The sequence below is a fragment of the Coffea eugenioides genome, chromosome 9 (assembly GCF_003713205.1).
Source record: "Coffea eugenioides isolate CCC68of chromosome 9, Ceug_1.0, whole genome shotgun sequence".
NCBI classification, from domain to species: domain Eukaryota; kingdom Viridiplantae; phylum Streptophyta; class Magnoliopsida; order Gentianales; family Rubiaceae; genus Coffea; species Coffea eugenioides.
In genome coordinates this window covers 13,240,735-13,257,489 of record NC_040043.1, presented here as the reverse complement: position 1 = coordinate 13,257,489, position 16,755 = coordinate 13,240,735, and the positions used below count along the sequence as shown (strand labels likewise).

General features: G+C 31.7%; 1 protein-coding gene across 1 annotated transcript; it reads left to right on the top strand.

The window, feature by feature from the left end:
- The first annotated feature begins 1,554 nt into the window (after positions 1–1,554).
- On the top strand, positions 1,555–2,670 carry LOC113782234 (caffeoylshikimate esterase-like). The gene has a single exon (XM_027328138.1). The coding sequence runs from the start codon at positions 1,555–1,557 to the stop codon at positions 2,563–2,565; it is 1,011 nt and encodes a 336-aa protein (XP_027183939.1). The 3' UTR covers positions 2,566–2,670.
- The last annotated feature ends 14,085 nt before the right edge of the window (positions 2,671–16,755 follow it).

Sequence of the window (16,755 nt, the reverse complement as noted above, 5' to 3'; positions counted from 1 at the left end):
GTATTTTTTTGTAATTATTTAGAGTTATTTGTATACAATATTCTGTGCAATTGATACTCACAATTATGCAGCATTGAATCCCATGAAACCCTAAGTATCAGGTCATGTTGCCAAAAAATGTCTATTTCTGTTTGAAACATGGGTCAATCCTTAGCTGAAAGATGCCATCAAAAAAGTGTAGGTTAACTAAAGTGGTTAGTAATTGAGATGGCAATGCTTTAATGTTGGTTTGAATAAAAGAAACAAAAGACGGCAATGGATGACAAATCACCCCTCTCGGCAGACACCAATCCGAACATTTATTAGACCTGCAAAGCAACCAAAGAATCCTCAAATTATTATTAAAACCTTTGCAGGTAATAGGAAAAGTTCAAAAGAAGAAAATCTTGTCCATATTTAGGTCATTGAGGGTTTTGTTTTTGGATTTTTTAAAAATTAATCTGAGTTATTCATTCATTTTGTATCTGATAGCTCATAAAATTTCATTAGAGAAAGCTTACCAACTAAACATCAAAATGGATAAATCATCTTCAGATTCTTACGTTGTGGCCTTGCTAGTATAATAGGTTCTTGGGGTTTACAGATTTTGCTTTCAATTAATGTCTCTTCTCTTAAAACCTCATAATACAACTGGCAACTAACAACAGCTATTTTGCAGACTTTAATGTCGTTTGACATCTTAAAACCAACATCATACACTTGTACCCTCTTCATATGCTTGTCGGTTTACATTTTATTACTTTCGAGTTGGTGAGGATCAATCATTTGTTGGCACATTAAATTTCTTAATTTGTGTAGAAGTATGAAAAAATATTGAAATTCCTTGTCTTGTGTACAAGCCAAATACGTAAAAGGACAGCCGACTTGTCATGCATGGAGTTTGATGCGTCTCCTCATATGTATTCATTAGTGCCCACCGTTATCACAGTTGGAGAATTGACATTGGATGATTCGAAACGCCACCATTCATACAGATGCGTAGAAGAAAATGAACACTATCATTCATAGAGTGTAGAATGATAAGTATAGGCTACAACAAAGCAGTTTTTGGGGCAAATTAAAATTTATTATGATTTAGTAAGCCGAAGTAGTCTTTTGCCAAAGTAGTTTTTGTTTGACATTTTAATTTTGACGGTTAGTTTTAACCAAAAAAAATAAAGATGAAATTTTAGGCCAAATTATAATAGGGTTGAGTATAGATTTTTAAGTTAAAAAAATTATGTAATAAAATGCTAAATCATAGAAGGGTTAAAGGTAATTTGGCCTTATTAATTGTGCACTCCTTGATTAATTTGATAGGTCTACTATGAAAACAAATATGGAACTCTACACGAAATCATTTTAAATTATCTTAAAAAAAAGGAAAAAAACAATGGAGGGCTTCGACTTTATCTTCCTAATTTTCCCCTCACTTCCATTCCCCAAAATAAATAAATAAATGAATGAATAAAGCGAAAAAAAGAAAAGAAAAGAAATGGGATATCCCTTGATGTAGAAGTAGCCTACACCAGCTAGAGAGAGTTTCCTACATGTTTGGCTAACTATAAATATTCAATGAGCTATACATCCAGCAAAGCCAAAAGGACACGAAAAAGTATGGCTTCTTCCCATCCCATTCACCAAGCTAATGAAAACAGCCCCTATGGAGATCTTACAAGAGAGGAATTCTACAAGAAACATCAAATACTTCATAAAGAAAGCTTCATGCTGAACAAGAAAAGCATGAAGATTTTCACTCAATCATGGCAGCCTGATTCCACAGCTAGGCTAAAAGGGTTAGTGGGAATGATTCATGGCTATTCTTCAGAAAGCAGCTGGCTGTTTGAACTAAACGCAGTAGCCATAGCCAAAGCTGGATACTTCGTTTGTGCTCTTGACCTTGAGGGCCATGGATACTCCGAAGGCTTACCTGGTCAAATCTCCAACTTTCAGTTTCTTGTCTCTGACTGCATCCTCTTCTTCAATTCAGCAAGAGCTGAGCATCCAAAATTGCCAGCTTTTCTATATGGAGAATCGATGGGAGGTGCAATTGCCATCCTCATTGGCTTGAGGCAAAGAAATGAATGGAATGGTATAGTTTTGAGCGGTCCTTTGTGTGGAGTTTCGAATAAGTTCAAACCATTATGGCCATTGGAGAAACTTCTCCCAGTGGCTGCTTTTATTGCACCTTCTTGGAGGATAACTTTCATGAAACCTCCAGCAAGAGGGTCTTACAAGGAGGCCTGGAAGAAGCAGCTGGTGGCCAAGAGTCCAAACCGGCCGAGCTCGGGAAGACCACCGGCTATTACTGCTCAAGAGCTGATGAAAACTTGCAGTTATATTCAGAGGAAATGCCACGAATTGGAGGTTCCTTTGCTAATTTTGCATGGGGAAGATGACAGGATTTGTGACCCTGAGGCTGCTAAATTTGTGTTTGAGTCAGCAGCTAGCAAGGATAAGACTTTGAAGATTTTTCCTGGAATGCGGCATCAGTTAATTGGAGAACCAAATGAAAGTGTTGAGCTTATTTTTGGTGTAGTAATTTCTTGGATTGAAGTGAGAGCTGAATTGGTTCACGTAAATTAGATTAGGCTCACTCCTTCGAAATTCCTAAAGTTCCCCTGATTGATGTATTTCAATAATTTACGATATAGAAAGTCCATGAGAATTACCGTTATCTTGTTTATAGAAAGACACAGTGAAAATGTATAAGAGATTACTATACCTATAAATACATAATACCTATAAGATTAGGCTTATGTTTTCACACAGACACTGTGAAATTCAAATGTTTAAAATCTTGTCCAATTAGCCTATTCTTTTATTCAGTTACTTTAAGCAAATTATGCTAGAAAATAACCGTTTAGATTGCTATTTTTTGAAGTATTTGTAGAAAAATATGTTATAGTACTTTGTTATATGTGAAGTAAAAAGATATTTGAGAAATATGTTTGCAAAAAAAAATTTTTTGAAAAAAAAATGACAATTCAAATTTGTGAGATCCCTGAGCTAAGCAGTTGCAGTACATGGAGTAAATCTTGATACAGAATTTATTTGGTTTTCTGTCAAAGGCATATTCTTTTTCACTTTAAGGACAAATAGTATGACATTGTCATGAATGTCGGTATGCAATTAAGCTTTCTTCTGACTTAATAAATGCAACGTTTCAGGTTATCATTTACTAATTTTTTAGTTTCAGAAGAAAAATTGCTTCACTTGTGATTTGTGAACGTGTAGAATGAGTAGCTAGAGTCAGAGAGTAGTGATTACTAAACTTGGACCAGACCGGTCACTTTCACCGGTTCGACCGAGAATAGGCTGATTGAAACACCAGCACTTCATTGACCCCTGTTTCTTGATTGCAAAAGACCAGGAAGAAAAACAATTTGATTCTTTTTTTTTTTTTGGGTACTTTAGTTGAGTTACTACCCGTTTGAGATTCAAAACACTGCTAAATAGAGAAGCAAGATCCAAGAAACTCTTCTCATAGAGGAAGAAGTAGAAATATCAGTGGCATGGCAGCCTCCGCAACAGGGATCTTTCAAATTGATTTCGGATGCTAGCGTGGTAGGTGGCCGTGTGAGGGGTGGTGGGATAGATCGGGATCATCGTGGCTAAGTAGTAGTCGCTCATTACAAGGAGTTTGGGGAGATGGAGGTGTTACAGGCAGAGGCGCAAGCTTAATTTGTGTGTTGGATTGGAATTATGTGTTGCAAGACAAATTAATGGGATTGTTGCGGAAGTTTGATTCTCAATTGCTGCAACTGTTGTTTACCTCGTCCACGTTTTCTAGATGGCCTTTGTGCAATGTGATTTCTAAAAGGGATAATTTCAGAAATGCAGCCACCTCTCTCTTGAGATTTGAAAAATTATAGGAACCTCCCCTAGAAAGTATGTTTTGGTAAGAAATGGTGATGTAAGTACAAAAAGTCTAATGAATATCCTATACTGCCCCTATTTGATTTACAAAACAAATTAAATGACAAAAGAAATCAAATATCAACATTACTACTTGCCAAGCAAAAAATTTTAAGGTAATCTTTGCAGCAAAATTTTGGCCATGTTTCAAGACATCATTTTTTTTTAATTTTTAATGTTTGGACTTCTTTTTTTCTTTGCTAAGAAAGTTGTGATGAAACTAATTTTAACAAATATAATGCATCCCTACCAGTCAGCTATTTATGAAACTAAACAAGAAATCCATTTAAATGACCTAGAAATCTAATATAATGTATTAGCTAGGTGAGATGAGGGTAGAACTTTTGGATTAAGAAATATTTGAAAAATATGGTTTTCCTTTTCTTTACACCTACTTTTCATTTAGGATTTGTGGAGTTGTCGAAACTATTATAGTCTTTTCACAATACCAAGGAAGATAAGTGTAGTTTTTCAAATCTCAAGCAAGGTGGCTGCAATTGTCGTGAATCTCAAAGGAGGTTTACGATAATTCTCAAAGGAGGTTTACGAAATTATCCCTTTCTAAACTAAAACACCAATTGCAGATTTTAAATGGGTCTTCATTTCACAAGACATTTTCTCTTCCACTCTGTTCAGCAATTACCAAAAAAATGTAAAATCAGTAGTACAACTAGATAGTTTTAGTTTTCCTTATCTGAGAATTACAAATGTAAGAGAGTTGTAGTCCTAGTTTGCTACTTTCAATTGTACTGGAGGTTTTCCCCTCCTTCAATTGCTTTTTAATAGTTATTTAATAAAATAAAAGCTGGCATCCCTCCCCTGTGTACAGATCTGCCAAAAAAAAAAAAAGGAAGAAATAAAAATATAAAAGATTTGAAGTTTGTATAAAGGATTTTTTCTAATGAGCATTTAATTGACATGGTTTAGTTTGATTTAGACCCAAATATGATTGCCATTTAAAGATCAAAGGCATAGACCTCACAATTATAGTTCCCTTGCATTTTGGCACTTTTTGGTTTAACTTAACTTCTTGCAAGAACTAACGCCTCAGGAAAAAACCCTGTCTACAAAGTTTATTTTTCTTTTTTCTTCCTCATTCTTTCATTTAAATAAAAGCTGTTGATGAATTCTCCAAAAGAAAAAAAAAAAAGAAAAAAAGGATTATCGATTCAGTAATAGCAGAACATATGTAATCAAATAGTACTAATTATTCCACTAATTCCGAAAAGTTACATGAATTTGGTTTATTGAAGAAAACTTAATGGTCAATTTTACCAACAAGATCCAGTATCAAAAAGGTGTTTCTGACATGCATCTGGTTTATTGGAGGAAAAACTACCATGCTTTATGTTAAGATTTATTGTTAGATAGATCTTCCTGATCTTTTTTGGCGGGTGGCCCGTAGTCTAACTAGTATAATACAGTAATAAGTTTTCTCTTACTGTTTAACCAGAAGACACCTTAATCTTTAGGGATGGGCAAAAGAAAATAATCGCTGAGATGCAGAACCTGTCCTGTTCCTTCTTAAATTTGGAGTATCTGTACTTTTTAATCAAAGCAAAGGAGGATTGGGTACCCATAGACATGTAGTGCAGGCTAAGGTTAGAGGGTTGAGAACCCGCGAGTAGTACCCGACTTGTGGCGTTTATATACACAGACAAATTTTTGAGAAATAACTAAGGTCCGAGTAATTTTATTTAGCAAATTGCATACTAATTGTAAAAAACGATAATTTGTTTACAAGATTCAATTGTTCATGCCATCACCTTTTTTTTTTTAAAAAAAAAACAAAATTTAGTTGATCTAGAATATGTAAAAAAGGCAATACTTATCACACTTTATATTTTCATGTGAAATTTTTATCTTGTTGAATTAGTCATATCTAACGTTAAAACCTCATGCTTAGATTTGAAAGTATTTGATTAAGACATTGAAGTTGAGGGACAACTTGAAATTTTTATTGCATTATCTTGGAGATTGGATCATGAATTTCGATGTAATATATTGTTCGCGGACACGTAACTTTATTTTGGTAAGATCTCTGTTGATTGATGAACATGTGAAATTGAAAATAAAGTTGGTGTACCGTTCTTTATTCATTTTTTGAATTAAATTATAGGAGGAACAAAAATAGCAAAGAAAATTAAAACAATGAACATATTGGGGGAACCCTAGGAATGCACAGCCAATCATGCTCCAAGATATATTTCTTGAGAATAATTTTTTAATACGCATGGCATTTCATTCCTCAAACATTTTGGGATTATATATATATATATATATATATATATATATATATAGATTACTTGAAAAAATCTGCCCTCTTCTCTCTTTCTTTCTTCAACAATAAGAAAAGTTTTTGCATCTTGATCCACCTAAAATTTAGTACTCTGTTTAATGCTTTAAAAACAGACAGAAAATAATACAATTAGTTTTGTAAAACTCCAAAATATGCAAAAAATGGTCGAATTCGAGTTTCATTTAAACCTACTCCAAGTTTTGAGGACTATTTAAGTTTTCTCAAAATAAGCAACAACTTACTACTTAAGACTTTCCCTAATTATAGTCTCTGCAATTTTCTTGCAAGCCAAACAAACGCGTTAAAAAAAAAACAGGAAAATTATTGGAGGAATACTCTTTTTCTTTTTTCTTTCCCACAGAATCCAACAAACACAATCTTCAATAATGTTTCCATATTCTCTTGCCTAAAATAAACAATGAAGCTAGCTGGAGGTGGTTTTCTCATTATTCTGCAACTTAATTTAGTTATTAGGTTATTAGAAAGCCCTGCTGCACATAAAGTTGAAACACCATCTCTTTCGACAATTTCTTTGAAGTCGTCTGCAAGATCTTGAGGTAATTCATAACTCACAAGTTACATTATTCTATGTTGATTAGGCTACTTTTTTCTTCAATAGAGGTTTAATGTTTTCATAAACAAACTTTTTTATTTTAATTTCCTTCACACTAAAACCTTGTTCGAGTAGATGATAAAATTTATTGCAGGAATTATACTGTCTGTTGCAATCTCTTCCCTTGATCTATTTATTGCATATGAGTTCTTTATTTCTTTCTCTTGCTCTACAATGATCCCAGCTTGGTGTTGATTTTTCTTTTCTTTCTTTTTTTTTCCCCCTTGTTCTAAGCCTAAACTAACTTCAACTTTCTTTCCAAAATTAACTTTGCCTTCTTATGCTGAATTCCTTTTTGTGTAGCTTTTTTCAGGAATTTTTACCTCCACAATTTTCAAAAAGAGGTTAGTGATTTGAGATCAGAATGATCACAGTTGCATACACACACTTCAGTACACATATTTGCCTCCATAATTCACACCATCTAACTTCCCCTTGCTTTACATTCTTTGTGTGTGTGTTTTTTAGTTCTCTGCTGAAACTCTAAAATCTTAAAGCTTTATAGAACTGTTATTAAATGTAGGTCTTACAAAGAAAATAGCAATTAGAAGAAAGGCAATGCTTGATTTCACATGAAGAACTACATACATTAATGAATTACTTCATAGTTAAGCTACGAATACATCTCTCTACGAAGTAGATTTTTAATGTTTAGCTGTAATATATATCACTTAAAAGGCTATCATTACGTTCATTCAAATGCTATATTAAACATGATTACTGGCCTTTAATCCTCAGAAAATACTTTCATTTGGAATTTTTATCTGTGTTTCCAATCAAACAATCCTGTCACTTGCAGGTTCAACACTGATCATTTGCTGAATTTTTCTCTTAATTGTAAAAGAGTACTGAGAAGATGATTCTTATTCTTATTAACAAAGCCTAGTTTTGGATTTTGATCTCCTAATCTTTTTTATTGGATTGGAAGTTTTATCTATGCCTCCAATTAAAAAGTGCTGTCACTTATAGATTCAAAACTGATCGTTTATTTAATTTGTCCCTTAACTCTTCTTCTTTCCCCCCAACCAACCCTTCTGGTAAAAGAATTTTGAGATGATGATTCTTATATATTCTTACTAACAAAACCTAGTTTAGTTTTGGATTTGGATGATCTCTTAATCTTTTTTATTCATGTTTTCAGGGGGTCATACATTTGAACCATAACATAGAATTCTCATCGATGACAAAGACAACAAGCTCAATTATTGCAAGAAACCTTGCTTTTGTATCAGCCATCGTTGCAGCAATTGTCATGGCCACCAGTTCTGAGAAAATTGAAACAGATGATTACATATTCATAGCAAAATTCAACTGCTGGAATAGCTTCAAGCGAGCAATTTTTTGTGTCTTTTTTTTTTTATTTCAAATGTGCTGTATTATAATTTGGGTCTCACTTTGAATTTTAAGATAAAAAATTGACTTTTTTCTTGTTCTTTTTTTTTTTCCCTTTAATTGTCTAAATGGAGATAATGCCATGTATCTAGGTACTTCTTTGCTGCAAATGTCTTTGGAGGCCTTTATAACCTTCTTGTACTTCTTCTTCCTTCTGGGAGTTTGCTTTGGCGCTCGGTGCTCGTCCTAGACATGGTATTTAATCCTTTAATTATTGGCCTTATTTTGATTGCCTTCTTGTGAAAAGTCTTTGATTCCTTGTTGTGAAAAATCTTAATAAATTGTCATGTATGTTATGGGATTCTTCTATTCCGTGCTTTAGTTGAATGAATAAAGGTAAATCCAATTTCACCTTTTTTTTACGAAAGAAGTATACACAATTCAAGAACTAGATTCAATTATAAATATTCATAGGATTTTTTTTGGTATAGTTATGTATAGTCCCTAGAACACAAAAATCCTTAATTTATATGCTATGATGTGATTCAATAACTCACTTATAGGGGGACAAATAACCCAAAAAGGGTAAAACTAATACCAGCATAGAGGGAAATGACATTTTGCAGTTAAGATGAAAATCCCTCATAGTACTCAATGTTCTCCACAAATCTATTTAATTATTTTTTTGTATTGGAGCCCTCATCACGGGTTCTATTGGATGCACGGTTAATTTTCTTCTTCTTTGTTACTCTTTACATGTGATTGTAAATCCCCTTCTGCTTCCTGAATGAGCTTAATTAACTAGGAATAAGAAGTGTATGGAACTTTTCATCATGATCAATCTTGTATGGAACTTTGTTTTTTCTCGTAAGCTCACAAGTCATAGGTGGAGAGATTAATTGTTAGGAAAAAAAAAAAGAAAAGAAAAAAGAGGTTAGGGTCTTGCTCTTGTAGGTGGATTTCTATTGGATATTTCAGTTTTTTTTTTCTTGTTTTAGCAGGGCAAAGATGAGATTTAAAAAGCCGGGAGGGGCAGGGGATTTGAATCTAAAACCTCTAACTTTTAGGATTTCGACTTTAGCTACTAGACCAATACTTCCTCAATTAGTGGATATTTCAGCTAAATATATCAAATTCTAAAGATTTTGATTACATGTAGTCGAGTTTTGTGCATATGGTCAACTTCTCAATAGGAATTTACTTGCTTTATTTGAATAAATATACACATTCAAGCATATCCATGAGCTTGGTTGAATTTTGACCAATATTAATTTGACCCTTGAGCAAAATATGTCAAACTAAAGGTGCATTTGCAGTTTAGTTATATGTATCAGTTTGCCTTGTATTATGTACGAGTTTTACCTGCAAAACCAATTATGCTTATCTATAAGTTGCTGTGCTAAAACAATGAAAAGTATATATAAAGTTTTATCATTTTATTTTGTCTTTTTCTTACGTGCCTTAACGACATAATAAGTGGCTGCAACGCGTTTCATAAAATAACTTATACTCTTCCATCTATCTTCTTTTGCCTTTATTCATTTTATTCCTATACAATTCTAGATAATCCTTTCACGTCCATTCTCTTGCCTTTTTTTTTTTCCTTAACCCTAATCCTATTCTAATCTTCAAGCATAAATTTGTTGTGAGGAACATTTGGAATCAAATCGACAGAAGAAGGAATATATTTGGGGCCACCATTTTCCATGTACGGGACATCCTCCATTATCAAGTTCTTCTTTTTGGTTAGCATTTAGAGTAATGAGGAATTGAACAGAATACTGCTGTAACAGTCATATAATTATTACGTGTCGGCTAAATTAATTAACCAAGTATTTAACTTGAGTTGAAATTCCAATTAGGATATTGTTCTGTTATGGGATAATTTCAAAAACCTCCACTGCTGTTTCTGATAATTTCACTTGCCTCTCTTCAACTTCTAGACATCTCATATACTTCCCTTAATGGAGAATTGGGATCCATGGCTAATATAATGTGTGGCAAAATAACTTTTATATCCTTAGTATTTAGTGATATTAACTAAACAGTCCCTAAACAATTGCTATTGGACTATATTTGATGAAAAAATGAAAGAAAATTGGCCAATTATCTTCGGTAAATTGGTGCGAATTTCTCCTCGCAATCCAAAAGGCACACTTTTCTAATAGTCAGTTATGTACTATTAGAAAAAAAAAATGTCCTACATCATTTAATTTTTTTTAAGTTTTTTATTTTGGCTTTTATATTTAGTTGAGTTAGGTTCCGTTTGATAAAACTAAATCTGAATTTTGAAGTTTGAATTCTGAAATCTGAATACTGAAACAATTAATTTGCTGAATTTTAAGCACTGAAAAAAATATATGAATGTCTGAATTTTAATGTTAAACCTATTTATATTGTTTGATAAATATTTATAGCTGAATGTTTAATAAGTTTAATTTGACAATTTTGCCCTTATATCCTTTCATTCAAAAAAGAAATAGAATCTATGATTTAATTAGTTTAAATTTGTTAGGTATGAAAATGACAATATTTATTTTTAAATCAAATTAATATAAAAGATGAAATATATTATATGAGGAGTATGGAGAAGATGCGAAAGTCATTAAAAAGGGAGAAAAGAGAAATTAAAAATCGTTAGATAGAGAATATTAGGTTGTTTAATTAGATGAAAATTTTGAACATAATTAACAAACAAGGGTAGATTTGGTAGATAAGATAAGGTAGTTGAAGTAATTCTATTGATTCTTATCAGAATTAAGCATTCAGTTAGGATTTTTGTGCTGAAAAAAATATACACAGGTTCAACACTGCTTAACAAGTTCAGTAAATAGATTTTCATTTATCAAACACTCAAAACATCTGAATGTCTGAAAAAATTCAGATTCAGCACTTTTTTATGTTATCAAACAGACCCTTACTTTGCAAATTTAGATGTTGGTTAGTCTAATCATATAAAGTTTTGCTAATACATATGCTACATATTTTTGAAATTTACAGGCTTTTACTTTTTGTTTGCCAAGTTTTAATTCATTTAATAGTTTCTCAAAATTAATAAATAGTTGCAACAATTAGTTAGGGCATCTTTGGCACCAAATTACATTTTTTCTTCTCCAACAATTATTTTTCTATTCAACCTTTAAGATTTGGGCTTACATGTTACATAAAAGTTCCAAAAAGGGAGCTAAGTGAGATTTTCACAAGTTGAGAGATTCGAGTGAAATTGTTAAAAACCTCAAGGGAGGTTTCTAAAATTATCCCTTTTGTTATTACCTGTCCGCTAAAGAAAGAGTTTAATGCCAAAATAAGTCATTAACCCAAAAAATTTGTAGGAAATCAAGTGGAAATCCACAAGTTATATATCCTCTTTTTTTTCGTAAGCTTTTGTTTGATTTCATGGATTTGGATGTACGTAGACAATCTAATGAGCAAAACACTTGTCCGAGTATACCAAATACCATATGTAATACCTGTAACAAATTACATGGCAATTGTAGATGGTCTGATACAATTTTCGTGTTACACTATGTTATAATAAGGTAATCTTTGGTCCCATAGACTCACTGAATCACGTGAAACTACAAATACTATCTAAAACATGGTATAACACAAAGGTAAAACTAATAACATAGGCGTTATTATCATTTTACCCTCTTAAACTATACTATTACTATCAATTTACCCCATATTATTATCTTTTAGTCACTTCACCCCCATAGGTAATTCAACTCAGCATGTTAACAAATTCTGGACAAAAATACCCTTTATTTTATAGCATTACTACATTATTATTATCATCTTATCGCTTTAAATTATAGTGATACAATCAATTTGCTCCCTAATATTATTTTCTAGGCATTTTACCCTATCACTAATCTTACCAGTATGTTCAAAAATTTTTAAATGTATTTACCCTTTTTTATATATAATTAAAATAAAACATTTGGAATGGTTATATTTCCTTTTTTTCATTCTAAGAGTTCCAAAAACATAAAAAATAAAAATATTTTCTCAAATTTCTTTTTTCACACTTATTAATACTGGAAAAATAAAAAGAGAAATGAGAGAATGAAATAGAAAAATAGATTTTGCAAAGAAAGAAAATGAGGAAAAATCTAATATTATCGTATTACTTTAATGTCGTTGGGATTATGATTGAAATTGGGTAGTTAACAAAAAAGTAAAGTAATTTTAAAACAATAAAAATATTAAATTCTTTCTTATTTATATTTTTTCAAAAAAGAATTGAGCTCTCTCTCTCTCTCTCTCTCCCTCCCTCCCCCCTTCTCCGTCTCCCTCTCTCTTTAGGCATGGCCATGGTTCCATTTGGAACCGGGAACCGGACCGTTTGGAACCGAACCAGAGATGGAACCAAAACCATGGAACCAGAACCGTGGTAGAACCTTGGATAATGGTTCTGGTTCTGGTTCTCTAAAAAATAGAACCAGAACCAGAACCAGAACCGCCGGTTCCAGAACCGTTAAAAATAATTAATATATGTAGTGAGATAATTAAAAAAAAATTAGTTGTGTTTAATAGGTTTTAAGAAAGTCTAAATTTTATGGACTTTCTATATATTTTATTAATTATTTAATTCTTTCTATTCATCTAATATCTATCATTATAATTTGTAAGTATTAAATTATTACTTACAATTTTATTTTATTTTTTGCTTATTTGCTATCAAATGACAAGTTTTGATGGTAGTAGCTCATCTTCAAAATCAAGCAAGCAAAAAAATATTTTTTGCAATATTTCTTCAAATGGAATTTTCAACATTAATGATTGTCCAACTCAAGAAAGTCAACACATGACAACCATTTGATAGTGTAATGTATTTTTTAATTTGACAACGTAATGTACTTTTCATAAAATTTATATTATCTATTTATTACTTCTTACTTTGTAGAATACTAATAAAATTAAAATATGATCTTTATTTTGTATTTATTTTTTTACATTTTATTTGAAATTTTAAATATATTGTTATATTCATATTAAAATTGGTAAGGATAAAGAATTAAATAAAATTGTATACAACCATACGGAACCGGAAACCAGAACCAGAACCATAAGGAACCAAAATCAGAACTATGCGGTTCTGGTTCTACCTCTTTGAAGAACCAGAACCAGAACCATCTTATATGGTGCGGTTCTGGTTCTACCTCTTTGAAGAACCAGAATCGACGGTTCTGGAACTGTGGCCATGCCTATCTCTCTTTGCCTCCTATCTTTCTACTTTCTTTTCAATGTTAATAAGATTGTCAAGAAGAAATAGATTAATGCTTTGACTTTTTTTTTCTTGGTATTAAAAAGGAGAAGAGCCACTCTAAATTTTTCATTGTTTTTATTATACAAAGAGGAGGGTACTTTTTCTAAAGTTTTTTAACTTGCTAAATTGATTTAATGGTGGGATAAATTCCTCAAAAAATAACTCTAGGGGGGTAAATTGATAATAAGGCAATTGTTTACAAGCATAAAGTGATAATAATTTTAAGAGCTAATCATGTCTTTTCACTTGAATTAACAAACTCCGTTAAATTTGACCGTTAGTTTTAGGGGTAAAGTAACTAAAAGATAACGCTAAATGGGAAATTGATAGCAATACCAAACGTTAAAAGGGCAAGGTAATAATAACCCTAACATAAGAGATAAAACCTTTCTGTGGCAACCTTTCAAATCTATAGAAGAAGGAATATTTGAAGTCCAACATTTACGGGGCTTAATATAAGCTAACTTTAATCATCATTTTGTATGCAGGCGACATTGTCCATTTTCAAGTTCTTCCTTGTTTGGTTAGCATTTAATATCGAATTAAACAGAATACCCAGTAACACTCAAATAATTATGGAGAAAAATGATGTAGATCATATATTTTTGAAATCTTTTCCTTTTTCTTCCGATTCAAAGAGTATGCTGGGTATCATTTTCATAGTTTCTGAAATTTAACTCAACCAAACACATGGGTACCAATTATCAATTCGATATATGTCCATACCTTCTAATCAAATGCATCAGAGCAATCATAAGTATGTCTTTTCTTTTTCCTTCTTTTTTAATGGTTACTCCTATGATTCAACCAATCTTTATATAAATTAACCCCAAAAAAGTATGTTTAAAACTAATGCCATTAAGTCTGTATTAATTCCTCCGAGTTCCCATGCAGGTGAGTTTAAAGAAAATTTTATGAACCATAAGAGAGAATCAAGTTCACAAGGAAATGCAAAGGGCATCCCAAAACTAGCCTAAACTCTAGAAGTAAGTAGCTTTGCTGGATTAGGTACTGTGAATTACCTCAAAAGCTAGCCACGAATGTCTTTTGCTATTGGTTGAAGATGGCCTGGGGTTTGGGGTTCACTGTCAACGGAGTCGGACCAATCCGACTTCGGCATGATAAAAAGCTCGATGAGTTTAATTTTTTATTGAGTTGGGTTGAGTTTAAGCCTAAATATTAGGTCCGAATTAAATGTGAACCGAATTTACACTTGAAACCTGATATAGGTCCGACTCGTTAATCTGTACCTATATATATAATACTGATAAGTGCATATTTTTGTTTTTAGTATGTTTTATTAATTAGTTTTGGTGGTATGTTTTATTTACTTTTATAGCTAATTAACTAGAATTCTAGTGAAAATATGCATTTTATGATTTAAGTATGAACAATTGCATTTTCATGAATTTTAATAGTAGAAACTTCATATTTTTGTAGGTTTAATGATTCAATCATCAAATGGATTGAGTTGAGAAGATAATTGGATGGTTTTTGATGATTTGAAGTGGTTTTAAAGATAATATGAAGTGCAAAAGATGAAATGCAATTAAGGCAGTTTTTCCTCTTTGATACCTGTTGGTATTTCGGCTATATCTTGAACTACAAGTATCAAATTGAGGTGATTCTTATGCCATTTTGAGGCTAACACATAGCTCTACATTTGTTATAGAGACATCGAAATCCAGTTCATGAGTTTTCCAAGTCAAAAAGTCAAAATATAGTCTATCATTTTTGTTGTCGAAAGCTGAAATAGGGTTCTGACTAGTTAAGGGTATTTTGGTCATTTCTCAGTCTTCAGAGCTCTAAATTGGATGATTCTTTAGTCATTGGAAAGCTAACTCAAAGGGTTATAACTTTTATGTTTTGTACAAGACCTAGTTCAGCCTCCAACATTGAGAAAATATCGGTTGAAATTGGTACACAAATAGAGTAAGGATGAAGACTGACCAAAAACGAATTAGGTCGCGTTTTCAAGGCTGCATATTCTTGTTTTGCGGCTGCAACTTGCTTTACAACTTGTGCTCAGTGCATACAAGCTTTTTGACCAACTTTTTTTGCAAAAAATCCGACTGGAGATAGGCAAGCAAGTGAGGAATTTTGTAAAAATAACTTTTGAGATTTTTAAGAGCCAACTTTGCCAACTAGAAACAACTCATTTGTGGCTTGAATCTCTCTATAAATAGAGGTCTTGGAGAACATTTTGATAACTTTGGAAGGCTAAAGAAACTTCACAAAAATGTAGTCTTCACTAGTTTTTCTTAGTTCATTAGTATAGTATAGTATAGTTAGTGTAGTTTATCCTTCTTGTATTTGTAATTAGATTTAGATTAAGATTTGAGAAACAAAGATGCAGAGATGGATCTCATGTGACAAGGGTGACTTCTCTCCTATCACTTTCTCTTTTGTATTTAAGTTCATGTTTAACTATACTACAAGTTTGGATCTTATTCTTCATGTTTAGTTAAAGTTTATGTTTAGAGTTATGGATGAACTTGCTATTTCTTGTTAGTGATATGTACTTGGTTATTTAATGACATTATTTTGAGCAAGTTATTTATTACTTTTGCTTTTCTAATCATGATTAACCGACCATTAATTATGATAATCTTAAGGTGCTAAGTTTGTAATGAAAATTGGGATTTAACACTAGTTCAAGAAAGTGATAAACTTAGAGAGTACACTCACGAGAGTAGAGATGCATCTTTGTAGTTTTAGTGACTTGTTTCATGTAATTTTATAGAAGAAATGAGTATGTAGTTAATTTCATAACCATGAGAGTAGGTATGGTTTAATTACAATTATAGTTAATTCACTACGAGAGTAGGTTTCACATACATTAGGAAATTACGCCATAACTAGCCAAGATAATAACATTTACTTAACCGGTAATTTTATTTGCAAGAGTAGTGAGGAATTTCATATCTCTAGGAGTTTTATATTGCTATTTTTATTAATTTTATTTCATGTTTGTAATGTAGATTTAATATTTTGCACTTATGATAGTTTAAATAATAAAGAAATTTGAAAAACATCGGTAATTAACATTCTTCCTTGTGGATTCGACCCTTAATACCCTATACTCGCTTTCAACTCGTATACTTGCGAAAAATCGCATGTGGGGTATTTAGAAATTTATAAATGTAAAACTTGACTGTGGATGAGTTAATTGTTATATATATATCCCGCGCTGGTCAAATATATTTATACTTTGGTATATATAATTATATCAAAATAAATATATAATTACTAAATACTAATACTTATATGTCAAAATATATCAATATATATTAGAAATATTAAATATAGAAAAAAAACATATATCAGAAGATTCAGACAAAA

Coding starts and splice junctions, on each gene's coding strand:
- LOC113782234 (XM_027328138.1), top strand. CDS start 1,555: ATGAGCTATACATCCAGCAAAGCCAAAAGGACACGAAAAAGTATGGCT.